This window comes from Lacerta agilis, chromosome 4, assembly GCF_009819535.1.
Source record: "Lacerta agilis isolate rLacAgi1 chromosome 4, rLacAgi1.pri, whole genome shotgun sequence".
Lineage (NCBI taxonomy): Eukaryota > Metazoa > Chordata > Lepidosauria > Squamata > Lacertidae > Lacerta > Lacerta agilis.
This window is the reverse complement of record NC_046315.1, coordinates 27222620-27249793: the sequence shown is the minus strand read 5'-3', so window position 1 is coordinate 27249793 and position 27174 is coordinate 27222620. Positions and strand designations below refer to the sequence as shown.

The 27174-nt window shown below is 44.6% G+C and overlaps 2 protein-coding genes across 3 annotated transcripts; both read right to left on the bottom strand.

Moving 5' to 3' along the window:
- Positions 1–2780: 2780 nt before the first annotated feature.
- RFXAP (regulatory factor X associated protein) lies at positions 2781–7349 on the bottom strand. 2 transcript variants are annotated; one of them, XR_004426428.1, is made up of 4 exons: positions 6632–7349; positions 3642–3749; positions 3413–3502; positions 3233–3268 (listed from the first exon to the last, which is right to left on the bottom strand). XR_004426428.1 is itself a non-coding variant. In XM_033146518.1 (3 exons), exons 1-3 carry the CDS (start codon positions 7157–7159, stop codon positions 3158–3160), a joined length of 747 nt encoding a protein of 248 aa, XP_033002409.1. In that variant the 5' UTR covers positions 7160–7343; the 3' UTR covers positions 2781–3157. The 2 variants fall into 2 exon arrangements, 1 of the variants encoding a protein (XP_033002409.1); XM_033146518.1 differs by lacking the exon at positions 3413–3502 and having other exon boundaries at positions 2781–3268; positions 6632–7343.
- Positions 7350–23880: 16531 nt separating this feature from the next.
- Positions 23881–24995, bottom strand: SERTM1 (serine rich and transmembrane domain containing 1). The gene has a single exon (XM_033146517.1). It carries the CDS (start codon positions 24842–24844, stop codon positions 24521–24523), a length of 324 nt encoding a protein of 107 aa, XP_033002408.1. The 5' UTR covers positions 24845–24995; the 3' UTR covers positions 23881–24520.
- Between the last annotated feature and the right edge of the window lie 2179 nt (positions 24996–27174).

Genomic DNA, 27174 nt, shown 5'->3' with positions numbered 1-27174 from the left:
AAGGCCAAACTGGCCTCTCCCTCTTTCAGAGCTGACACACTTACACGACTATCTGCAAATTTGCTTAATCTGCATGTAAAGTAAATGTGCTCTAGGACAGTATAGGACACAATTTATGACATTCATGTAGGCAAAGTAACAGGTAAGTTCTTCCTTATACCACACACGAAGTACACTTTTCCACTCAAAGGCCCTAGTGAAAGATCGGTTTAATCCTTATCTTGTTTGCAGTACTATAAAATTTCATTCTGAGGTGCATGAAGTCTTTATAATGACATTACTTCAAGAGCCTAATCAAAACTTGCATACAAATTCAAACTATTAATTTTCAAATTTACATGACAAGAGTAAATAGTTTATTGAGAGTTCAAACGATCTGTTTAAATTCTGATAAACAGTCAGCTGCTCCAAGTGTAGTGGCAATAAGGTGGCACTCAACAACAAACATAAAAAACAGCCCAATTCTTGTGTGTCCAGCATAAATGAACTAAATAGCTTTAGAATGCATATTCATTTTCATACCTACTAAACATTTTACAAGCTTGAATGTCATGTGCTCTTTTATTTCCCATTAACATTACTACATACAAACCAAAAATATGCACCTGTCACTAAGGGTGAACATGTCAAAAAGCAAATACAACACATGAAGCTGGAACAACTCGGACTTCTCAAAAGAATTAATGTAACAAAAACTACTTGAACTGCATTATGCCTGAATTCATTAAACAGGCTTTAAAAAAAAGTTTGAATGAAAAATATCTGCACATGGCACCAATTCAGGGGGGGGGGGAAAGCTGGCCAGTTCAGTCTCCATACTACCAAAATGATGGTTGGCAGTAGTCATATTATTGGAAACGAAGCCACAAAAACCTAATTTGTAGTGAGATTTACATTGCTTCTATATCCATATAGATTAGCTGCATTGACAGCCATTGCCTCTTCCAGCATGACTTTTAGCACTGGTTACAATCCCCACCCCCCAAAATTAAACACCATTTGTAAGAAACCTCAAAGCAGCTTACAAAAAAGGACAAGAAAATCAAGGGGGGGAAATACAATCCTTCTACAAAATTCTACAAAACACAAAAGCTAACACACTAAAACAGATTATAATTACCTCAACTGTCTTAAGCATCTGGGTGGGCTTGTCTAAACAAGAATGTTTTTAGCAGGCACTGAATGTACCCATAGCTTCCATGCACACCAGGGTTTGCCCATCAATTTCTTATGTATAGGACATCTGCTTCCATCTTTGCAGTTAATAGAGGTGCGTCTGTACAAATGAACTATTTCATGTTTGGAGCACATACACAGTACTTCTCTAGGGCAGGGCACATCACTGTACACTATAGGTAAGAAGTATTAAATTTATGTTCAAAAGAAATGTTTATTTTAATCTTGTCAACTCTGTATACTAAGCACCACTTCAAATATGATAATTGCATAATGATCCTCTCACATCTGTATTAGAATTTTCAACTGAACTCTGAGGTATATATTTCCATCTATTTGACTGCTTCCAGACCAAGCACCCTTTTTACGTGCACATCTGATCTCAGATATTCTCTTAATATTGTCTTTCCTGAAGCTTCTTTGCTTTGTTAGCTCCAAAGTAGCTTCTACTATGACACCTTGCACTAACTAGGAGATTGCAAGGGGCATGTGGACAGAAATCCTCACTCAGTACAATGGGTTATATCAGGCATAGGCAAACTTGGCCCTCCAGATGTTTCAGGACTACAATTCCCATCATCCCTGACCACTGGTCCTGTTAGCTAGGGATGATGGGAGTTGTAGTCCCAAAACATCTGGCAGGCCGAGTTTGGCTGTGCCTGGTTATATGAAGTAGAAGAGCAGTTTATCTTGTATGATACAATTGCAAGGTAGATAGTGTCACTTTTGATGAGGTAAGATAAGCACTCTTTGCAAAATGCTGGAATATTTCATTCATATTTTACTGCACTAGACTCAGTTATGATATAATAAATCTGACAAGGAAGGTTACTGTAATCAACAGTTAATTTCCTTCATGCAGAATTGAAAACTGCAAGTCAAGGTGAAAACATTTAATTTGCAAATGAAAGACAAGCAACATATCTTTTAAATTTGCATCTCTCAACACAGCTTAGAGTTCTTTCTCTAAAAACAGCAGCCTAGAAAACATACACATTTACTTCAGCTTATCAATAACTAGTCAGGAAATTGCTATGAAAGAACAGGACACCAATTATATACAATATGTACAGTTTTAAAATGCTTTAAAAATCTGATGTACAAAAGTTAACTTAAATGACATTTTTCAAAAAGTTTCAAAAAATCCTTGAACACGTTCAAAAATAGCCAGAAAATTACAAAGATACAAAACTGATACCTTAATGTATCCTTGTATGAACAATTTGTGTTCTTTAATAAACAAGTCATTAAAAATACAAAAATTAATATAAATAAGCTCAAATGGATGCCTCTTTATGAATCATGTCAGTAATATACTGCAATACTCACACTAATACTTAAATCATGTTTACAAAAATGCTCATGAAATTAATACCAACCGAGTATACATTATTTTATAATGAAACATGGAAACTGATCAACTAGATTGGCCAGAGTCAAATGTCACACCAGTGTTAGAATGGTGGGCCAAATCTTGCTGAACTTCCCTCACAAAGCTGTAAGCCCAGCATTCCCCTCTCCTACATCCCTGAGCAACAGAGGCTACTAGATTGGCTCAAAGTTTACAATTTAAAACTTCCATAGAAAGTAAGTATTGCTTTTTCAATGACTGTCATCGAAGAATAACTTTATGCAAGATATTAAAAAATTTCACATAGTAAAACATTAAAATAATTAAATTGGTTTTTATTTGATCTATTAATTTCTCTCTCCCAGAACACTAAAACTTGGCTTCCAAAATATTAACAGAAGGCTTCAGTGGACGGAGAGAAGATTTATCAAAGCTAACAAAAACAATTACAAATAAATAAATTGGGGGGGGGGGAACCAAATAGGTTTTCTTACTTGTCCAATAAACAAAGTAAAACCACAGCATAAAACAGCTAGAGCAGCTTGTAGGCCTCTGTTAGTCAACTTCTTTCCTTCATCCACCATTCCAACATGAAACTGAGCTGAGGGTATTTGAACAACACTCCCATCCTCACACTGGTGCTCCCGGAAACTGTTGCTGCCTTTGCTCCAATGCTTGTTGACTTAATAGCTGCTGTCGTTTCTGGAGAAAATGTACAACTTCTGGACTTCTCAGAAGTGACTAAAAAGAGACAAAAGACACCAGATTAGACAATGTCTGCAATCTTCTCCTTCCACACACCGAGTACAAGGTATGCAGGGATTTCTTAGAGCCAAAATCCACCTCCCACCTCCCAACAATAGATGTGGTGAGCATGCAACACACCTAACCAGGCACCAAAAGATAAGGCCCTCTGCTCTTCATTTGATGCATTCAGCATTCTCATGAGCTGGATTTAAGTTCTGCATGTAGGGCCTAAAAAAGTGGTACAGAGGATGTGCCAAGAGAAAACATGATCACTTATGTTCAACATATGAACTGACTTCTTAAATATCATCATCATGATGCAGGAATCCTCTGGACACTTTCTATTTCAAAGGCCAGAAGCACTTACCAGTCTTTTCTGGTTCAACACTTGTTCCAAAAGTGTAGGTTTTGCTGGCCGATCACCAATGTTTCCTGTTCTTTGCTTTGATATGGAAACTGGACTTTCAGTGCAATCCTGACCACAAAAAACACAGAGGGGGGAAATGTACTTATTCTCACTAGAAAGCACTAATGGGAATTTTCAATACAAGACTTCTCAATGACTTTTCCTGAAAAATTATGAACACAGTGCAATTTAGTGTTGACTACTGGGGAAGTGGGAATAGCTAAAAATTGCTTCCCTCTCTATCCTATTGATGGAAACAACTGGGTGGCAATTGAATACAACCCTCAGCTATTAATACGACACTGACTAGCAAGGCAATATAAAATGGCAAAAGAAGAACAGAATCACAATTATTGTAAAGCAGATGATTAATAATGTTTATTGGCAAGAGTAACTAAAGGCAGATTTACATTATACCAGGGATCGGCAAACTACAGTCCGGGGGCCAGTTGTGGCCCCCCAGGCTCGTAAATCCAGCCCATGGCCCCTGCTGCCTGCTCGGTCAGTCCCCATGCACTGTGGATGCCTTGCCGCACGGGGACGCTGGCATGGCTTCTGGGTGGGCGGCGACACTGGCATAGCTTTGGATTGGCTGCAAAGTTCCTAAAGCCAATCTGAAGCCTCGCCGCCCATGCGCTGAGGTAAACCCGGTGCGGCCATGGACAGAGAGGCCAGCGGGCAGGCGGAGAGTCTGGGCCACGCCATGGGCATCATGACGGGCACGTCGCAAGGCTTCAGCCAGAGCTTGGCACGCCTGCTGGGCCCGCGCCTGGTGCTGCTGCTGGTGGCACACTCGCCGGCCACACTAGAGCAGCTGGGCGGCGAACTGCGCGCCGCCTGCCCGGTGCACGCCGCCTAGGAGCTCCGCGGGGATGGGCCGATGGAGTGCCTGCTGCTCGTCAACGCCCAGTAAGCGGGTGGCGCCGAGACACGCTCCTGAGCTCGTGCAGTGTGTGTTCTTCCTCCAGGTCCGGAGGCAGATGTGGGACCAGATTGCAGGGTATTTATATTTTTTCAAAATATAGTCTGGCCCTCCACAAGGTTTGAGGGACAGTGGACCAGCCCCCTGATGGAAAAGTTTGCTGACCCCTGCATTATACATTTAAATCAGCTAAATTTTGTTTTTAATCATGATGGCTGCCAAATAATGAATTCTGTGACAAAGGTAAAGAGCGCTAACAGAGATCTGTGACAAAAATGTCGTAGCAGCATTAAAAAAATCCCCACTTTGTTTCATGGAAGGCATGACAGGTAGGTTTCACACCAGTTCCAAGCTGGCTGTAATGTGTAATGTGTAGGTCAGACTCTGAAAAACTAAAAAATCAGGACACTTGACAATGAGGAGTCATGTTTTCAGTGTAATAATAGGCCCAAAACAATGGAATTCATTCCCATTAGAAATCAGGCAGGCACTGAAATCAGAGAGCCAGTTTGGTGTAGTGGTTAAGAGCGGCAGACTCGTAATCTGGGGAACCGGGTTCGTGTCTGCACTCCTCCACATGCAGCTGCTGGGTGACCTTGGGCTAGTCACACTTCTCTGAAGTCTCTCAGCCCCACTCACCTCACAGAGTGTTTGTTGTGGGGGAGGAAGGGAAAGGAGAATGTTAGCCGCTTTGAGACTCCTTCGGGTAGTGAAAAGCGGGATATCAAATCCAAACTCTTCTTCTTCTTCTTCTTCTAAATTTCAGGGTCCAAGTTAGCAACTGTTTTATTTCAGGAGGACTTTGCACCATTAATAATGTTGTCATCGTTGTTCAGGAGGTATTTGCACCGTTAATGTTGTTGTTGTTGTTGTTAATTAAACTTCTATACTGTCCTACATCCAAAGATCACAGGGTGGTTTGTATTATAAAAACACAAAATATATAACAACAACAACACCCCGAGTGATATACTCTGATGTTTTAATTTATGTTTTAAATATGTACTGTATATTCTGGCGTATAAGACTACTTTTTAATCCAGGAAAATCTTCTCAAAAGTCGGGGGTCGTCTTATTCGCTGGGTGGAGAATCTGCGGTCAAGTATATCTCAAACTCTATATTTTAACTGGAAAAGTTGGGGGTCGTCTTATACGCCCAGTTGTCTTATACGCCAGAAAATACGGTAGTATGTTTGTTTGTTTTTAAGCTACTCTGATACGTGGTATTAAGTGACACATAAATGTTTAAGCAAATAAACAAACAAAACTATGTGCAAGCTAACCTGTGGGCATTGCACCAGTGCAGAAATATTGTCACGGAGATGGTATATATATATAAAAATGCAACCACAAAAGGGCATTCTGAAGTTATTGCAGCACTTCAAAATATACCTAGTCTTAGAACAGGGGTGAGGAACCTGTGGTCCCCCAGGGGCTCATGGCCTCCCCTTGCCATCACAGCCAGCCAGCCAGCTGGGGTCAGGAATGACCATGCTAGCCATGGTCCTGCCACATCTAGAAGGCCACAGGTTCCCATCCCTAAGGTGGTTGCCCATGTTCAAGGGCCAGTGATGGTACTACAGCTACACTGCTGTGCAAAAAGGGAAAGAACTCGTTTTCCTGCTTTACACACCTCAAGACAGAAAGCAGCCTGCCTGTAGGTGCGACGAGGAAGAGCGAACAAGCTTGTTTTGTCCTTGCTCTGGAGCACTCAAACCAATGGCTTCAAGTTACAGGGAAGGAGATTCTGACTAAACACCAGGGGAATCTTTCTGACAGTGAAGAGCTGTTCGAGAGCGGAACAGTCTCCCTCGGGATGCTGCGGACCCTCCTTCCTTGGAGGCTTTTACGCGGAGGTCGGATGCCCACCCGCCATGGATGCTTGAGCTGGGAGTCCTGCCTTGAAGGGGGTTGGACTAGAGGACCCTTGGGGGCCCCCTTCCAACTCTACGATTCTATGAATCCCAGCATCACAACCCAGAGCAACTCCTGGAATAAGCTCTTTTCAGCCCCCCCCCCCTCTCCTCACCTCAATTCTCCCGCTGCATCCGGGAGAGATCCCAGGTCCAGCCTGCGCGGCGGCGGTGGCAGCGGCTGTGGCAGAGCAAGGGGCGCCTCCTCCTCCTCCTCCTCCTCCATTTCCACCGCCCCCGCCCCCCAAGGCCTGGTCGCTCTTCTTGCGCTTGTACTTGTCCTTGTACATCTTGTTGCGGTGCCTCTTGCACATCCAGGGCTTGCGCTGCTTGGCCACTTGAGTGGTGGTCTCGCTGCAGCCTTCGTAGGTGCAGCTCTTGCAGCCGCCTCCTCCTCCGCCTCCTCCTCCTCCTCCTCCCGACTGGGCGCCGCCCTCGTCCTCGTCGTCCAGATCCTCCAGTCCTCCGCCGGGGCTGCCTGCGCTGTCGCCTCCGCCCCCGTCGCCGTCCGCGTCGCTCGCTGCGGGGCCCAGCTCGTAGAAGACCATGAGGCCCGAGGGCGCCTCCGAGGCCCCCCGCGACGGCGGCTGCTGAGGCTGCAGCAAGGCGCCCACCGCTTCCCCGTCCCCGCCGCAGGGCTGCATCACCAGCAGCGTGAGCGACTGCGGCGGGGAGGGGGAAGGGGACGACGAGGAGAAAGCGGCCGAGCTGCCGCTCGTGTTCCCGGAAGGCTCCGTCCCTCCGGCAGGCCTCGCAGCCAGGGGCTCCCGCAGGGCCCCTCGGCTGCCACAGTAACAGCAAACGGGCGCCACGCACGCGCGGAGAAGGCGGCGCGCACGCGACCTTCGCCGGAAGCTCACTTAAGCGCGCAAGCGCAGAGGCGCCGGCGGCGGCGGCGGCGGCGGGGCTTTACCTCCCCCTTCCCCGCGCGCGCGTGCGCGTCGCAGGCCCGATCATGTCGCGCATGTTCAAAAAAGGCCACCAGGGTAAGCGGTCCCCTTTACGATACTGGAGTAGCGGAGGGTTTGTCGTGCGCATGCGCCGTTACGTTAGCAGCCTGTTCGATGGGCGGGTGGGAAGCGACTGGGCTTCTAATAGCGGGATCGGGGAAATCGCTTACTCGGAAGTAAGTTCCACCAACTTCAGTGTGTTTTACTTCCCGGTTACGATGTAACAGTTCTAATCAATCAATCCTTTTATTTGTATGCCGCCTTTCCATAGTTCGAACCATTCTCAAGGCGGCTTACAACATAAAAAAATGACATAGCTGCAAATATAACAAAAGAAGTTATAAACAAAACATGAAAGTACATGACCAAATTGAAAAATTTCCACGTAAATGGTAAAATCCAGAATAAAGGTACTAAACATTAATTGCAACAACAGCAACAGCTGCACAAAAAAACAAAAGAATACACAACCCAAACAATGTCCCAGCCCAAGAACCTGTTCAGCAGCTTTAGCTTTTGTAGCTGGAGTCAGGGACTTGCCCTCCCAAGCCTGGTGGCAAAAGCAGTCTTCCAGGACTCACAGAACATACGGTTTCTTAAACAGATGCAAAGTTTACCCATCATGAGAAGCAAAAGTGAAAATGGGACTAGAGGGATCTGTCCAAGCTGACTGCAGTGGAGAATGCACAAAACGTCTGTAAAAAGTATAAGAAGTTCTGAAACCTCCTGAAATGTTGACACAGCTCGGCAGAGATTGGGGGTGGCGTCCAACCTTTGTAAAGGGTAAAGGACCCCTGGATGGTTTAGTCCAGTCAAAGGCAACTATGGGGTGCGGCGCTCATCTTTGTAACAATATAGAGCAGCAGGTTGGTGTCATAATGTTTCCTAAACTGCGAGTTCCCTTCTGGGCTGAATATGTATCCTGTTGCATCCCTTTGAAGCCAACAGCTTTGTTGCAAAACCACAGAAGAGAATAGGCATGCTATATGTGTGTGAGAGTGTATAGAGATATAGTTACATAATTCTATTATATAACAGCTTTATCAAACAATGAATATAAAATTGAGTGGATCACATCTCAGTCAGCAAACACTAGATGCATTATTTTATATAGAGAGTTCGTGATTTGCTTTAGCCTACAGGTTATGCATCTTGTTGTTCAGTCATTCAGTCGTGTCCGACTCTTCGTGACCCCATGGACCAGAGCATGCCAGGCACGCCTATCCTTCACTGCCTCCCGCAGTTTGGCCAAACTCATGCCAGTCACTTCGAGAACACTGTCCAACCATCTCATCCTCTGTCGTCCCCTTCTCCTTGTGCCCTCCATCTTCCCCAACATCAGGGTCTTTTCCAGAGAGTCTTCTCTTCTCATGAGGTGGCCAAAGTACTGGAGCCTCAACTTCAGGATCTGTCCTTCTAGTGAGCACTCAGGGTCGATTTCCTTGAGAATGGATAGGTTTGATCTTCTTGCAGTCCATGGAATCTTCTTTATGCATCTTAAAGGGCCTAGAAAGGCACTGGTAAGTAGTGCAGCTGATATATAAATCCAACAGGATTCCAGCAGCCGTGTTGTGAACCACTAACGTTTCTAGATCTTCTTTTAAGGCAACCCCGACTGTGTTGCAGTGGTGTAGTCTGCACATGATGAGAGCATCGGCCAATGTGGCAAGGTCAGTGCTCTCCAGATAGGAGTGCAGTTGACGTAACTGCCAAAGCTGGGATAAAGTTTCCTGGTACTAAATTTATTCTACTGAAATCTGGCCACAGTTTTAAGAAACAAACAAACTTACTTTATCATATGAGCTAGTCAAGGAGAGAGAGGTCTTAGCACAGGCACTCGGCCCTCCAGATATTTTTGGGACTACAACTCCCATCATCCCTAGCTAACAGGACAAGTGGTCAGGGATGGTGGGAATTGTAGTCCCAAAACATCTGGAGGGCAGAGTTTGGGGTGCCTGTCTTAGCACAATAGTAGAGCTTTGTGGATAGAATAACTTAGGTTCACCCTTAGCTTCTCTCGTTGAAGATCTCTACTTGAGATCAGGGAGAGAAACTGCAAGTCATTGTAGACTGACAATACCCAGCAAGAGGAGCCAATTTGCCTGACTGAGTATAGAGCAGATTCATAAGTGGCAAATTCCCTAGCCATAATTTAGGCTATTATTTAAAATTTATCTGTAAATGGACTGTTGTGCTTTTTATCTTATTATATATATATTTTTAAAAAATACACAAAGGAATTTGGGGTGAGTGGGTGGGTGTTCTATCAGATGTAGCTTTAAAAACATCATTGTAAAGCAAGACTAAGAAATGTGTGTGTCTAATGGCATGCTAACCTTACAGAAAAAAACTATCTAAATGCAAATTACCTTACAACTGTTGTACTATTATAAAATGCTAAAAAAAAACAACCACCAGAGATGACAATATGGGATTTTAAAAAGCTGCTTTGAAAGATATGTGAAGATGTGATCATATACAATGTGAGTAGCATTTAGAACAGTTCTACACCACAATCCATTGCAGAGTCAAGGCACACCTAATAAACTCACTTATTGGTGCCTAACTTTGCACAGCATTGGGCTGTTAAAATTACATTTCACAAAGGATTTCGAAAGGCTTTTAATTCTACTGCTTCTAGAGGTAAATAAGAGCCACAAATCTAATACAAACCTTTGTTTAGCTTACAAGCAAAATATATGCAGAGTCAAATATAACTTTTTGCTTTATTGTGTGAAGTTATCACATGAAGCTGATTATGGTGGGGTAGGAAATTCGATCTGAATAGTGGGCTGTATCCCCCCCCCCCCGCCCCTATGGACCATTTTGACAGATGAGCTGGGATAATAATAATAATTATTATTATTTTATTATTATTTGTACCCCGCCCATCTGGCCGCCCATCCCTAGCCACTCTGGGCAGATACCCATCAAACTGCAATCTTTTGTCCTAATGTTAATCACTTTATGCTTGCTTATGTTGAATTGCATTTGGCATTTTATTGCCCATTCACTCAGTTTGGAGAGGTCCTTTTTTGTTTTAAAGACGCTGAACAACTTCATATCATCAGCAAACACCACCCCTTCACTGCTCACTAGAGTATCTGAAGAAGTGTGTATACACATGAAAGCTCAGACCTAGAGAGCTTATACTTAGTTGGTCTTTAAGGTGCTACTGGAACACCTTTCAATATATATTTTTTAATCTTTCATCATTGTTATTAAGTCTAGACAGGTTATGAACTAGTTAAAAAGCACAGTTCCCAATACTGATCCTTGGGGGGGGTGTTCCACTTTCTACATCTCTCCATCCAGAAGAAAGTCCGCTTATTCCTACTCTCTGATTCCTGTCACTTAGCCAGTTCCTGATCCACACAAGGACCTCACCTCTTCTTTCATGCCTGCTTTGCTTACTCAGGAATCTTCGGAGAGGTATGTTGTCAAAAGCTTTTTGGAAAATCCACTGTGTCAATCAGATCACTTCTATGCTTGTTGACACTCTCAAACAATTCTAATAGGTTAGTGAGACAGGACTTACAGTACTCTTGCAGAAGTCATGATGGCCCCACTTCAGGAAGAATTGTTCTACTGTATCTGCTTCTGTATGCTTTCTGACAGCTGTTCAGCCGTGGAACGGACTACCTCACAAGGTGGTGGACACCCTCATTGGTGGTTTTAAAGCAGAAGTTGGATGCCCATCTGCCAGGGATTCTTTAGCTGTGATTCTTGCACTACAGGGGGTTAGCCTGGATGACCTTTAGGCTCCCTTCCAAATCTACACTTCTATGATTCTATAGTTATTCTATTTTAACAATATTTTCCTGCAGCTTTCCTGTGCCAATTCTCAGGGAATTCTACCTTCCACATCTCTCCATTGAGAGAACAGTCCATTTATTCCTGCTTTCTGATATTTAACCAGTTACTGAGGTTAACCAGTTAACCAGGACATCGCCTCTTATTTCATGACTGCTAAGCATATCAAATCTAAAACCTCAGTATCTTGCAGAAGGAATCTAATTTCTGCTACTGCATTTGGCTCCCAAGTGCTCCCATTGTGCTGTTACTCCAGACAGCTGAATTGTATTTGCTCTTCCTGCTTTAAAAAATCACTGCAATATGTGTAAAACACAACTATGCCACCTGATTACATATCAAAACAGTATCATTTGCCATTCTGGATTTTTATTTTCACCCAGTGATCATAATCTATCCTGGTAGTGCCATGTTTTATTCAGATCCATATGGAAAACAACAATCAGAATAATTTTAGTATTTGAAAGACCTTCATGAATGTTAGTGACATCATACTTGATCTTTCTAATGAAACCACCACTTAGCTGTCTCATGAAAGAATTTTATTCCAAACAAGAAACTGTTACTGCTGAAGGGAGGATTCTTCCAAACCAGAAACTAACAATAGAAGCCAGCAAGTGATCCCAGATTGTGTCTTAGCTTTTGTGCCAGGTAATTAAAGCTCTTTAAGGAGTCTTTTCCAGCTGAGAACTGTAAAGAACTAGATAGCCTTCTGATTCATTAAATTAAGAAAGCGCCTTCAAATAATGGCCTTTAAAATGTCAGATGGCAACTTAACATAACACTCAACTGGCTCAAGGTCATGCACTGAAGTTTTTCTTTGAAGTAGTTTGAAGGAATACATATTTCTTTTGTTTCCTTCAATCACAACAACGGGATCATGCAGTTACAATTATTGGAAAAGAGAAATATGAGTGTGCCTAAATCATTCTGCCATTGTGCTTATTTACAACAGTGGTTGAATACCTGCTTTGCATACAGAAATCCCAGGTTTATTAAGTGTTGAACATCACCAATAATTAAAATATTGTGCAGCATGACCGGGAGAAACACATCCCTGACACCCTACAAAGCTGCTTCCAAAAGCAGTTGGCCAATATGAGCTATGCAGACCTATGGTCTAACTCAGTATAAGATTGCTTTACATGGCTTATCTTACAGCACTGTTGTAAGGATTTCTGCAATAAAGTATGTGAAGCATCTTGAGTACGTTATTATTACTTACAATTTCTATCCCAACAGAGCTCAGGGTAGCAAACACACCATGAAGTTAAAACAAAATCATAGAATTGTAGAGTTGGAATGGGCTACGAGGGTCATCTAGTCCAACCCCCTGCAATGCAGGAATGTTTTTGCCCAACTTGGAGCTTGAACCCATGACCCTGAGTTTAAGAGTCTCATGCTCATCCCACTGAGCTAAAAACATATTTAAAACATTTCAAAACAATTTTAAAAACCCCATCTAGAAGCATTTCAAAATATTTAGAACATTTGAAAACTTTAAAAAGCAATCACATAACCTCACAGTTGGTAATTCCAATGTTGCCAGTTATCTTTCAGCCATCAAATACCCGAGTAAGCAGGAATGTTCTTAAATTTCTCCTGAAAGGCAATAATGAGAGAGACAAGAGGCAAAGTGCATAATGGGGGGCATTCCACAGGTGGGAAACTGCCACAGAGAGTACCCTGTCTCAATAATTACAGGTAGTTTTATTAGATAGAAATATAACATAATGTTCTGCCTCCACTGCTGGACATAGTTGGCATCTGAATCCCAGTTTCTGGGAATCGCAGTGGCAACACTGCTGTTATGCTCAGGTTATGTTTACAGGCTTCCCATGGGCATCTGTCTGGCCACTGTGAGGAGAGGATGCTGGACCATTGGCCTGGTGCACCTGGTGGCTATTCTTATGTTCTTAAAATACCGGTAGCAACTGTCAGGGAATGGTCTGGATCTGAAGATTGGGGAATGCAGTCGCAGGCAGATCAGCTTCTCTCAGAACAGGAGGGGGAATATTCCCCCTGCCGCCTCCAGCATTTTCAGAAGCACAGAGAGAGCCAGACACAGACACAGAAGCTGAACAGCTTAGAAAGGAGTTACCCAGCTATGAGATAATGACAAGGGAACCAGAAGGGAGGAGACAGCTAGGAGAGACGTCAGTCCCTCCTCACCACGGACTCGGAGGTCTGAACGTATCAGAGAACAAAGGCATAGCTGTCAACTTTCGGATCTGAAAATAAGGGATCAGCAGCCTCACCTGACAGTCATGTGGCAGTGGTGGGCGGAGCCAGAAGCAAAAGTGGGCGGAGCAGCTAGAACACGCCTCGGCTATCGCTTTTGTGTGGCGGGCTGGCGCTGCAGCGTCGGCGCTGCACCCATCCCGTCTGCTCGCCGCTCCCTTGCCCGGCTGGCTCAGCGGAATGCTCCAAGCGCCGCCCGCCCGCCCCGTTGCACCCTGCACTGGGTTGGGCTTGTGGCGGCCGCCGCTAACGGCCAGCCGACTCACTGATTGCCCCTCAAGCCCAGGAGCCAGTCCGGAAGGCCCTGAGGGACAGGGCAGGCAGCTAGCAGCCCCGCGCCTCCAGGCTCAAACCGGAACCAGAGGATAGCTCACTTGGTTAGCGCATGGTGCTGATGCTCTTTCTCTCCACCCTGCCAAGCAGGGCGGGCAGGCAGGCAAGCAAGCAGTCCCTCCGGCGAGCAGAGGAGGGCGAAGCAGGCCAGCCCGCTGTGCGAGAGGTGCGCCCGGCCCCTGGTCTGGACTAAAATAGATCGTCCTCCTCCCCACCCATCCCCGGTGTCCACACTCCCCCCACCCCTCTTTTTCCTTTTTGGCTGGTCTCTGTGCGAGCTGGAGGCGAACAAACTGAAACCATGAAGCAGGAGCTGTCGGCTCTCCGGGATCACACCCTCTCCGCCCGCCCCCCGCCCTGCCGCTGTCGGCGGACCTGCTCCCAACTTGCCACCTTGCCTCTCACCGACCTGCTCATGCCGGACCTCCCCCCGCCCTCCCAAACATAGCGCCCCTCCTGGCGCCTGGCCGCCCCCTTGAGCTCCGCGCACCCCACGTTACCCCCTACCCCGCCGCGGGAGCTAGCTTGGAGGAAACGGTGCGAGGTGGGGATTGGTGGTGGGGCGTGGGGGGGGGGAGGAGAGGCAGCAAAGGGGAAATAAATAAATACATTAGGAGGCCTCTGCAGCACCACCCTCCGGCCATCGAGCCGCACTGCACCTCCCCCTTTCTCACTCACTCACTCACTCATTCTCCAACCCCACCCAACCCCCACTCCGACTCTCAATGTTGCACACTGCCCGGCCACAGAGCCTCCTCTGCTGCTTTATTTCAACCCCCCACCCGAAAACCCGGGATATATACGGGTTTTTCGGTCATCCGGGAGAGCAGCGGGAAACGCATTTAGAAACGGGAGATTCCCGGCCAATACAGGATACTTGACAGCTCTGAACAAAGGAGGCACCGGGAGGGAGGAACTTCCCATTGGTGCCCGTCTTGCTGCGGAAGGAAGTCGGAAGGAGGGTTTAGAGTAGGCAACTGCCCTACTTGCAGAGAGCTGTGTATTTGTGCTTGCAACATGAAGCTGTAATAAAAAGGACTATAAATCTATCAACTGCTCGTTAATTCTTATCTGTGAAGTTACTGAAGTGAGGGGAGGACTCTCTGAGCTTGACAGCAACTTGCATTGCACCAGTAGAATACCTTCAACAATTGTCTAGAATACCTTCAACAATTGGCAGCAGTTCTCTAGCATCTCAGGCAGAAGTTCCTTCACATCACCAGTCACCTATTTCTCTTAACTCAGGGATGGGGAAGCTGTGGCCCTGCAGATGTTGAGAGTCCAATATCTGGAAAGCCGCAGGTTCTCTATCCCTGATTGAACTAGAGATGCCAAAGACCGAACTTGGGTCATACCACAAGGGAAATGTAGGCTTTACCACTGAGCTTCTGTCAAAAAGCAATCCTATCCTGCTCTTATAGTTCGAACTTTAAAAATATAAGCCTCCCAAGATCTAACACGAGCAGCTCGGTTTCCTTATATAGATGGGTCTGGTGTAGAAGTTGCCCTTTAGAGACTTGAACTGATGATCAGCTGTGAACTTTGCATTGCCCCAATTGTTCTACTTCCCACATTTACAGATCAGCATTGCTAGAGAATTGGATGGCTCAGTCCCAACCAGGACACCTGCCCTTTAGAACATCATAAACTACACAATTAGATTGGGGTGGGGTGGGAGGGAAGCAGGGAGGAAGAAACTAATTTGTAGCGTTTGTGGTATTTGTTGTAGCACACATCAAAGATGTACAATTGTTAGTTAAAATTGCTTCCATCTGCTCATTCTGGCTCTAAATATAAATTTGGTATTTCAACAAAATAATGCGATAATATGCTTTTCTTTTTTTCTTTTTTAGCAGTGGTGGCGGAGAGTGGATGGAATAATTGCACAGAAGCAGATACTGTGATTCTTGCAGCCCTATCAGTACCTAAGCAAAAGCCCATTTGGATTAATGGAACTTTTCCTGTTTCAAGATCTATAGGTAGAAATGGGGGGGGGGTGTTTAAGATAATAGGCAGTGTAGACATTGCTGCCTTAAAACACTGCTAGAATTTTCTCAGTTTGGATCAAAGCTGGTTCAGGAGGAAACACATCAAAATGAGGTATTTCCAGAGGTGTAGGGGCGGGGGGTGTTCCTGGGGTGATTGCCCCAGGCACATTTGGAGGGGGGCGTTAATGCTGCCCTCCCCGAACCAGCCCCATGCTGCTTTGCAAGGCTGGGATCTGATCAGAAAAAGTTGCACAAATGGTGTTTTGTGATGCTAAGTTATTACATGCAAGAAATCCTAAAATGCAGCTATCATGGAAGGGCGCTGCTCTTATGAATATTGCAGTGATTCCTGGTGTGTGGTGGTCAATTATAACCACTGATCATTTTTCCCCTTGGGGAACTTCCATGCTTTGAATATGTTCCTGCAGAGATTTTGCACAATAGCCATAGCAAATTAAAGCCATCCACTTTCAAATTCAGCTCACTCACAGATCGTGGTCTCTCACACTTTCATGCGCAGGAAAATACATCTGAGCCAATGAAATACCCATCCTCAGAGGATTTCGTTTTTCCAGGACGCCATCTCTGAATAAAACACTTCATTAGCAAATGTGTGCTCTGTTCCATTGCCATCATTTGACCAGGGATTTTGTGCAAATGTCACAGCTGAAAGCAGAATCAGCTACTGATGAAGAGGTAGCAGATGGGCCCAAGGCCCACATTGGGTGGGGAAAAAACAGATAAACAAATAAATATGTAGGCCCTGAGACTTATGCTGATATTGAAAAATATCAGTGAATAAAAGATGTGTTTGTGTGTTTGTGTGTAGGAATAAATAAATACTTCACGTCTGCAAGGAGGAACCTTTTCTCCTGGAAGAAGATCCCGGCAGTAGTTCATGACAAGACTGTACTGTATTCTGAAATGAGCACATTGCTGAAATCAACGCATTGTGCAATTCATCAGCTAAACTCCACAAATTTCCACTTTTCTGCTACAAATGTTCATTTCCCACAGACACTGTTTTGGAACATGTCCAGCTGCCTTTCGAGTTAAATTATAAATTTTACCACTTTTTTTTTTTTTAAGGCAGGAGATCCCTCACCCCAGCATCATTATCATATCAATGGCCTCTGGAGACTATGGAACAGCAAAAGTCATAATGGGAAGAAGACTAGAGGCTTCAGTGCAATTTCATCTTTGTGAAGTAGGCCTTCTGAATGAGATGCATGAAGTTCAGTTACAGGTAGGTAGCCGTGTTAGTCTGCCATAGTTGAAACAAACAAACAAACAAAAATCCTTTCAGTAGCACCTTAGAGACCAACCTCTAAGGTGCTACTAGCATAGCTGTCAAGTTTCGGGTTTGAAAATAAGGGATCAGCAGCCTCACCTATCCCAGGGACAGTCACATGGCAGTGGTGGGTGGAGCCAGAAGCAAAAGTGGGCGGCACTGGTGGGAATGCGTGCAGTAGGCTTACTGTATTTTGGAAACGCTGCCCGTGGGCTACGACGCCTCGGCTGCTCAGCGAGCTCCAGATAAAAAGTTACAAAGCGCGCGCCGCTCCGTCGTATTGTAACGTTTCAAAGCACCAGCCGCCCGTTTTCAAAGGCAGCCAGGCTCCGCCCGCCCCAGCTAACCCTATTGTCTAGCTGAGGGGCTCGGCGGCAGCTGATGGGGGCTGATGCAGGGGGCCAAATACGCCCCTCTGTAAGCGTGGGAAATGGCTCCCGCTTGCTTTGAGGCTGCAAGGAGGCGAGGTCTTCCCAGTCCCTGGCCAGCAGGGGGAGGGAGAGGAGCTGCTTCCTTTGAAAAAACGGGAAATTAAAGGGATATAAAAAATAAGGGATGGCAGCGGGAAACTGCTTGAAATAAGGGAGATTCCCGGGGAAAACGGGATACTTGACAGCACTGGCTACTGGAAGGAATTTTTTTAATGAAGTTCAGTATTATGGAGGGCGGTGGGCTGAAAAGGTTTATAGCTCCGCAGGCTCATCTGTTAAATTACTCAGCAGAAAACCCCATCAGCTTTAAAGACAAAGGGGGAAAGAGTGAAAGATATATGACTTGAATAAAAAGTTAAATTGTGTGTGTATTTGGAAAGGGCGAGGGAATAAATGCAGTAAAGTTTTCTACTTTTGGGATGCTGGTCAGCACATCCCAATAAAATAGCTTTAACATGGACAGAAAGGCAATCTCACTTCTGACTTTTCAGGTGCCTCTTGAAGTCACTGAGGAATGTTTATATTGCTTTTAATGATGGGCTTTTGCTTTGTGTTGTTGTACACCACCCATCTGGATATGGCGGTAAAGGAATACTTTAATAAACAGATAAAATAAACTACAGTTTTTATTATGGCTTTGCCATTCCCTTTCTGTGACACACCCAAGCCATACCATCTTAGAGATCGACATTAAAGAGCCGTCCGGCTGTGAACGTGGCCTCTGGCTTCTAGCAAATGCTGGCAGGCAACTACCTTGTCCTTTAGTAGGGCAGCAACTTAGAAAGAAGAAATGTGTCACTTAAAAAAGGACAGAGATCTGAATAACACTTGCCATACAAATGCCATAAAATTTGCACGTGTTGTTTTATATGCTGTTTTATATGCAAATCTAGACATAATAATGGTAAACAGAACTATAATTCATCTCCCTGCAGTGGGGAACCTGTCTGCTGTCCAGGTGGGCCATTGTTAATGGCCAGTTTAAAGACCACTGTTATGTTTCTCAGTCTTTAAGCTGAACTTGGACCAGACAGCCCTTTGACTAGAGGACTGCCCTCTGACAATGCTCCAAATAGAGGAGAGGACTGTCTGCTGTAAAGTTGGACACATGGCCACTTTGTCATTCAGGAATTTCTGGAAACCACAAGAGGGAAGAGTACTTTTGTGCTTGAATCCTGCTTGCTGTTTTCCCACAGGTATCTGCTTGGGCACTGGGAGAACAAGTTGCTGGACTACATGGGCCATTGGCCTGATCCAGCAGACTCTTCTTAGAAATTGACTCCCCTGCCGGAGAAAGGAAAGCTAGGAGCAGTTGAAGATACAGAGGCAACTCAGAGCAGGAAAATCTCCCGTGTCTGAGAGGTCATGGTCAGAGCTGTTGTAGATGCAGATCTGGCGGCTGTCAGTCAGGTCATGTTACGCCTTCACAGCTCCCCCTTCTCAAGCACTTTTCTGATCCCCAATTCCTCCTCTCACCACAGACAGACAGACAGACGGTTGTGCTTTCTGAAGTCTGCAGTACAAACGCTGCTACAGCATGGACCTGAGTGAGTCAGGGATGTGCGGCATTTTAAAAACACTCATGCATACATCAGGACTGACTTGCCACATTTCAGAGAAAGTGAAGTAATGCATATTGCATATTCCCTGTAAGACTATTCATTCCATGATCTAAACATTAGCTGATCGCACTGCTAGAATAGGGCAAAGCCTAGATCTAAAAACAAATAATAAAACCTCAGTGCACTCATTGTGGTCCCTACGTCACTACTGGATAAAAAAGCAGGTTTAATAAAAGGAGCATATATGTCATTACTATACTATTTATGCAAGATAATGCCACACCACCTCTAAGCATTCACTTAAAACTACAAAGCTTATTTCAGATCACTTTGCAGTTGTTCACACCAAGATGACTTCATTCTAGGACAGGGTAATGACAATGCCAGGGGGGCCCTGCCCCCCACATCTTTATATTTATCCTTTTTTGTATGCTCTCTATTAAAATTCATGGGCTTTAGCTTCAACTAAGCAAAAATTGCATCTGAAGTGATTGCTTAGCAGTTCTTCCAGGAGTTTAGCCTCAAGATTGGAATTATGCAGAACTTTACCATCAGATTACAGAAGTAGATATTTTTACAGAAACCATTGACATGTTTTTTGTTAGCTCTGTTCTCAGCAGATGGCAGGGAAACTGGTGCGGTGCCTCATGGTTGTAGATTGCTTAAGTATTAATGTGCCAGATATTACCGTGGACTGAATTTTATGAATCAGTTCGACTGTAGCACTCAGTCTCAGGGCACCTCCTCATTTTCCTTTCACAAACAGAGGTATGTTTGCATTTAGGTAACTTTAGACTCTGGACCAAAGGATTTTACTTTAAAAAAAAAAATCAGATTGTGGATTATTTCAACTACTTCCCAATGTGGTAAGCCAGACCTGCTGTGCTTATGCTTCGTCCTGTTCATGCTCCCCAAAATGCTCCTGGCTCCCCAAAATGAAATATCACAGTTGCGCACACGCACACACACGGCTTTCATTTCCTTTGATGGTTGGAAATGGCAGCACAGTGGGTTGGGCCCTCTGATGCTTCCTTTCCCCAAGGAAGCCACTTTCTGGAAGGCCAAGTCCCTGTCGGTAGGGTGTTGCAGCCTGTTCTGCAACCCCAACCTCTCAGCAGCTTTTCACAGCAGGGAGCACTGCCATATTTCAGTAACAGAGGTATTTAGTTTCTTGACGCAGCCTCGTTTGGCTTTGTACAGCTGAGTTATATCTCAGTTCTGCTGAATATCAATGAGAAGCGATGCATGTGGGAAATCATGGTGTTTGTAACAGAAATGAAAATGTTCGCATTCTGTTTACCTTCTACTCAAAGTCTGGAGGTCCTGGTAGAATATTCACCATGTGGCCTACCCTGAATACATTTGCTCTGGGTGCTTTCATGCACAACCACGGGATTTTGAAACAAGCAAGAACGTAATTGTTAAACACAAGAATAGCACATGTGGAGCATGATGACAAAGCAGCAAGCAGCAGTGTGCAGTCAGAAGGTGACAGTCAGGCCACCGCAAACACCTGCCAGAAAGAGGGTCACCTTTGCCAAGTGTCCCAGAACCAACAGGAAGGGGCATGTGTCTAGGGACCTAGTTATATAACCATCTGGTGCTTGAGTGAGAAGTGTTGAAAAGGCTGCAAGCAATGAAATCAAGTCTGTGTGAGACGTGCTCATGTCTATCTGCGGCTACGCTTAGGATTTCACTTTCGTTGCATCGGAAAGTAAGCAGTGGCAGCTGATCCACTGGGACAAATAGGGCCAGCACCTTAATTCTGCTCTCAGCCAGCCCCTACCAGCCTGTCTTTTTACTTACACACAAGAAGTCCGGGGTGGGGGTGGGGGTGGCACTGCCTGTTGGCTTCCTACTCTTTAGTCTCAGGGCTTATCCACACTTAGCCTTGCTCTATGCTTTACAGGCACAAGTCTGGACTTTCCAGGTCTGTCTGAGCAGGCTTATTTTTCCTGTCCCAAGCTCCCCCCCCTTCTTGTCCAGGACTTTCCCCAGGAAAACCTGCATTTTACCAGTGAATCAGAGCAAATGGTACTCTGCACAAAACCTGATTGCCATTTGCTCCAATTCAGCAGAAAACACCACTCAGTCACTGACCTGGAAAGCCCTGACCTGTCCCTAGCAATGTGAAGCAGAGGTTAAATGTGGATGAGCCCTCCATGTTGTCCTTGTAGAACTCAACAGGAAGGAGAATGGGGGCATAGGTTGGCTCTTCCTGTCCCTGGCTCCATCTCCATCTGCTGTTGACTTTTGTGCTTTCCACCCTACTGCTTCCAAGACCCTAGTCACCATTGAAGGTAAGTGTTCTATGAACAGCAGTGTTTACTGACACATGCATATACACAGAAAGCCGAATCCTTGAAACCTCACTAAAGCTTACACATCATTGGTATCTCCCTTCTGTGAAGTTATCTTGGGTGGGTATCAGCCTCAGCCCACACAGCTGAAACGGTGGCAGGGAAACATTACTGTTTATTCATATGTAGTGGTTTTGTGAATGGTGCAATGATTTTGGGTGTACTCTGAGCTGGCGCAAATTCTTAGGACACAGTGATGTTGCCATCAATGGCACTTTTGAGAATATGTACAATGGAAGGTATTCCTGGATGCCATGGATAAACTACAATCTGAATTTAGAATTCAGTTTTGGAATTGAATCGGCCTTGTTCACCCTGATGGGTGACCTTTATTGTGAGAGACACAGGAGAAGTGTAACCTGCTACTTCTGCTCGATTGCTGTGGCTTTTGATACCATGGTATCATCCTAGACTGGCTCCATGGGATGAGTACTGGAGGCAATGTATTAGGCTGGTTCCATTCTTACCTGCAGGGCCATGTTTAGAGTAACACAGGATGAGTGCTCCTCAGCCCCTTGGCATTTGTGCTACAGGGTTCCACTGGATACTGTCCTCTCCCTAGTGCTATGTAACATGTATATGGAATGATGGTGTTTCCCGAAGCCACCATCGCACACAAAGATGATTGTAGCTTTCCGCCCATTGTCTCATATTTTTCAATCTTTTAATTGCAGCTGCTACTCATGATTCTCTCTCACAGCAAGGACAAGATAGTTTGATCCATATCTCCAGGCACTGCCCGTTGCCTTTCCAGTATCTTTTTTATCTGAAATAATCCTTAATCTTTTGTTGTTGTTAGAAAAGTATTTTCAGTTCATAACAAGTCAACAGAAGTAGCAAATTTCGCCAACCTGATGTTTACTTATTATGACAGGGTATAAGAAAGATGTGAAAGAACGCAAAAACCCAAATTTGGACTTTCGTACTGCTGGTGGGGATGCTGAGGCTGTCAGAACAACAGTTTCCCTGGTCTCTAACACCAGCCAATTGCACCATGATCTAGAGCAAAGTGAAGAACAGTTGCCACCCCCCTCACACATTTTTGCAGGACTACAATACCCACCGTTGTTGATCATTGGCCATGTTGGCTGGAGCTGATGGGAGTCAGATGGGTCACAAGTTCCCCACTCTGACTTTAGAGGACAAATAGCAGTGTTCTAATGGAGTAAGCCAATCTCATTTAAACAGTTCGACTTTTGGGCAACATGATCTTCAGGATATCCTCAGCAACAGAAGAGAGACCTTGACCAACCTGGTTAAGAACAGTATCTTAGTTCAAATGATTTTAGCAGCAGTGCCAATCTGGGGGTTTGTAGGAAAGAGGAAGGCTGCTTGGAGGCAGTAGATAAGGAAATATCTAGCTATTTTAAATGAGTCCAAGTCTTCAGTATCAGATGAATTACATTTTAGGTTACTAGAGGCCACATTCACACCATAGTGCTTTAAACAGTTGTGGCTTCCCCCAAAGGATTCTGGAAGCTGTAGTTTGTTAAGGGTTCTGAGAATTGTTAGGAGACCCCTGTTCTTCTTCCAGTTTCCAAAGTGGCTTAACAATCAACTCCTCTTCCCAGGGAACTCTTAGTATAGTTTGTCACAGTAAGTAATAGTTCCACTTTATTCTGTGCTAGGCCACCTTCAGCTGGAACACTGTGTCCACTTTTGGGCACCACACTTTGAGAAGCACACAGACAAACTGGAAAGAAGTTCAGAGAAAGGTAATGAAGATGATCAGAGATATGGAAAACAAGTCCAATGAGGAACATTTAAAGGAACGGAGACATGATAGCACTTTTTATTTCTCTGAAGGGCTGTCACATAGCAAGGTTAGAGCTAACAGGCTTAAGTTAAAAGAGGGTAGATTTGGATTGGGCATTTGAAGACACTTTTTAATGATAACAGCAGCTGAACAATGGAACCAATGACCTCAAAGGTGTTCAGCTCACCGAGGCCTTCAAAGCACAGGTTGGTCCGGCTGTCTGTGCCCTGCACACTACCCAAAACAGTGCTGGAGGCTTGGGAGATCCTCCAGAACAGATTTAGGGGCTGCATGAGTGAGGTGAAGTGGGCAAGTCCCATAGCACAAGTGGAAATCCTTGTGCTGATAAAGCCATTTCCCTTCCCCAGGGAAATGGAGTTGCGGGCTGGACGCGAACCCGCCCCTTGTGTGGGGTTGTGGCTAGCCCCCGTGTCTTAGGGAGTCCCTGGCACGTCACACCCTAGGCCGACCAATCTGGTCGGCCAGGGGGCATGGCGTGCTCCATTTAAGCAACCTACGGGCGGGAAATTGCCACCGTCTGGTTCCCGCTCGCACAGTTCTTAATTAGATCTACTTTGGACACAGCCCAGTTCTTCCAACTCAAAGTCCTCATGCAAATCTGCAAGTCTACCAAATGCGGTTTTAGTGTGAAATGGAATGAGCCCACATATTTATTATAATCATTTGGCTAAAATAAAACAAGCACATCAGACAACACGGCGACTTTATACAGGAAAACATACAAGAGACCTCAGCGACAAAATTTTGAATTAAATTGTTAAATTAAATTAAACTTTGTTGTCTTAAAGTTGCTCTGAATTCTAGAACTACGGCACAACAGATTCTTTCAATGGTGAGATAAATAACTTTCAGAGATCTAATGATATCCTGTATGATATCATGGTGTTTCTGAAGAAGATAAAGTCCTGAAGCTTTGAGTCAATAAAACCATAGGTGACAAAGCCCAGGAAGCAGAATCTTCCCATTGTTAAGTTTAAAGACCCAGTTTAAATGGGTTGGGGGAATGCTACAACACTATTACAGGCAGGAGGCCATGATCGGGCAGGAGACCATCATCAATTTCACTGCTCAGAGTTGAAAAATATCATTAATAAAGAGGGGAAATGCAGACTAAAAAGGGAAAGGAAAATCAAAGTGAAAATTAAAAGTCACCTCTTTTATGACTATTAGTTATCCAAAGAAAATATTGCATGCATAACTTCCCCCCAAGAGTTAGACAAAGTTTTTCCATTTCCCAATGTATTCTCTTTCATTCCTTTTCAGGAGGAAAGATTCGAAAAAGCAGACCGCTGGGAAGAAATACTACAGACTTCTAGGTTAGTGAAGGAACTTCCAGCGTCACTGGTGTATTCTGGGTAGGAAGAACTGGAAGAGATTATGTTCTTCAGCCTCTGAAGTGCAATGATTAATAGCAAAAGAAGAAATGCCAAGAGGCTGAGGAATATTGAAACATAGACATAGACATTAGACATGTGTCCGGAAGATGAATCCATGGATGTCGAGAGAGAGGTGGGATACAGCTCCAGAAAAGTCCCATTTTCCATATTTGATATTAATCCAGAGGTAGGGTGGAGTTCCGACATTTTATTTGTGCGTGTTGTAAAATAAATGGAGGAGACCTAACATTCAAAGGCAACCTTCCAGAAGAACGCTGGCATATTGGACTACCCAGTGATGGCTGTTATCCTTCACTTCTTAGGTCAGAATAAATCTGGATGGTGTTATCCTTTGTTGCTGTAAGAAAGAAAAGGGGAAGAGGAAAAATTAGACTACAGTACTTAAAAGTTCATTTCTTATTTGATGCAAAGCTGGAATGTTGAGCAAGTGAATAACTTCAACTTCACATTTTCATTCTTCTTAGAGGCAAGTGGTAATAGAAAGCTTGGCATGTAAGATTTTAAATGTATACTTTCTACTTAAGTGCTGCTAGTAATCTCCCAAGTACAGAAATCTGGGCATTGCAGACTGGTCTCTCTTGAAACCAACCCATCAACTAGCCTTTTGCCAAACTCAGAACAGTTTTGTACCAGTTTAGGTTTTTTGTGTGGTTAGGTCTTTCATAACTGTATCATTGTATCCAACACTGTCCATGTGTAAGTGGAAAGGGCTTCTGATTGCACAGTGGGATTTTTACCGGGACTTTCTGAAGCATATTTTGGGGGCATACGGGGGAACTGCAAGGGGGTGGAGGAGGAGATGAAGCCCCATTGCGCTAGCAGAAGTCTGTTTGGAATCCACTCCAATTTTGGAGCCTTAGAAACTGACCCTGAAAAACATGGAGGGTGGGATAAAATGAAATGAAGTTAAAACAATCTGGTGATTCCATAAATATGTGCCAACATTGCTACCGATAATACTCTACTTTGATATTCTCATTTATCACTCTTTATTTCTTGTTGGTTCCTCTAACACAGGGGTGGCTAACCTTTGGCCCTCCAGCTGTTCTTGGACTAGAACTCCTGCCATTCCAGACTATGAGTCATGCTGGCTGTGGCTCATGGAAGCTGGAGCCCAGAAGGAACCAGAGGGCCACAGGTTACCTGCCACTGCTCTGGCCTAATTAAGAAGCTGCTTCTTCAAGATGCCAGCAGCTCTTCTGTCTGTGAGAAAAGCCAGAAGAGATGAATGATCTTCAAGACATGCAAACAAGTCTCTCCAAGCACCATTTCTCTTCTGATGGGTTAAAAGATGCCTTGGCAGACAATTTCTAAGAGAGCTGAAGAATTTGCCACAAGGTCTCTGCAAGAGCGTGCATAAAATAACCACTATATTGCAATAACAGGTGGGTAGCCTTCAGAAGGGATCTGAAGAAGTGTGCATGCACACGAAAGCTCATACCAAGAACAAACTCAGTTGGTCTCTAAGGTGCTACTGGAAAGAATTTTCTATTTTGTTTCGTATATTGCAATAGTAATCTAAAGGTAAGGGTCTTGAGAATACTATAAACAGCTTCAGACATCTTTAAAACTTCAGCTAAATAATTTATGCCCAATTTGTAGACCATGATTTCATTTCTCTGCCACCTTGTCTATGCGCTTTATAAATGCCTAGTTTAGCAGAAAAGGAAGCAATGGCATCAAATTTCTCATTTGTATGGTAGACATATTATCCTAAGCTTAATAGTATGGTTTTAATGAACGCAAATGCCCAAATCCAGGTCTAGCTGTACATTGCACACAATGAATTGCCTCTCTCAAAACGCTAGAATTCATGGACATCAATGAAGCTGAATGCTGGAAGACTCTGGATGGATAAAGTAAAGTCCCCCTTCACACAGAGCATCCTCGCTCCCACAAGAGGCAGTGATGGCCACCAACCTGGGAGGCTTTAAAATGCCTCCAAGGTCAGAGGCAGTCTGCTTCTGAGTACCAGTTGCTGGAAGGCACAGAGGGGGAGAAGGCTCTTGCACTCAGGTCCTGCTTGTGGGTTTCCTCAAGGCATCTGGTAGGCCAGTGTCAGAACAGGATGCTGAACTAGATGGGCATCCTGTCTGTGTGCGGGACTATATATTTGAATGTGCATCTCATTAAAGCAATGGAGTGTGAGTAGGTTTGGATGTGAAAGCCAGATTATGTGCTGTCAGAAACTGCTGACCACTGCCCCATGTGACGAGCCGTAACTCTAGAAGTCATTGAACTTCCATAAAGCTAAATTTTAAAAGATTCAGGACAGATAAAAGAAAGTCATTTTTTCCACACAGAGCATAGTTAAACTATGGAACTTGCTCCCACAAGAACCAGTGATGGCCACCAACCTGGAAAGCTTTAAAATAGGATTGGACAAATTCATGGAGAAGTCTACTAGTAGCCACTAGCTATGAGGGTTATAGGGACACTGGTGGCACTGTGGTCTAAACCACAGAGCCTAGGGCTTGCTGATTGGAAGTTCAGCAGTTCAAATCCCTGCGATGGGG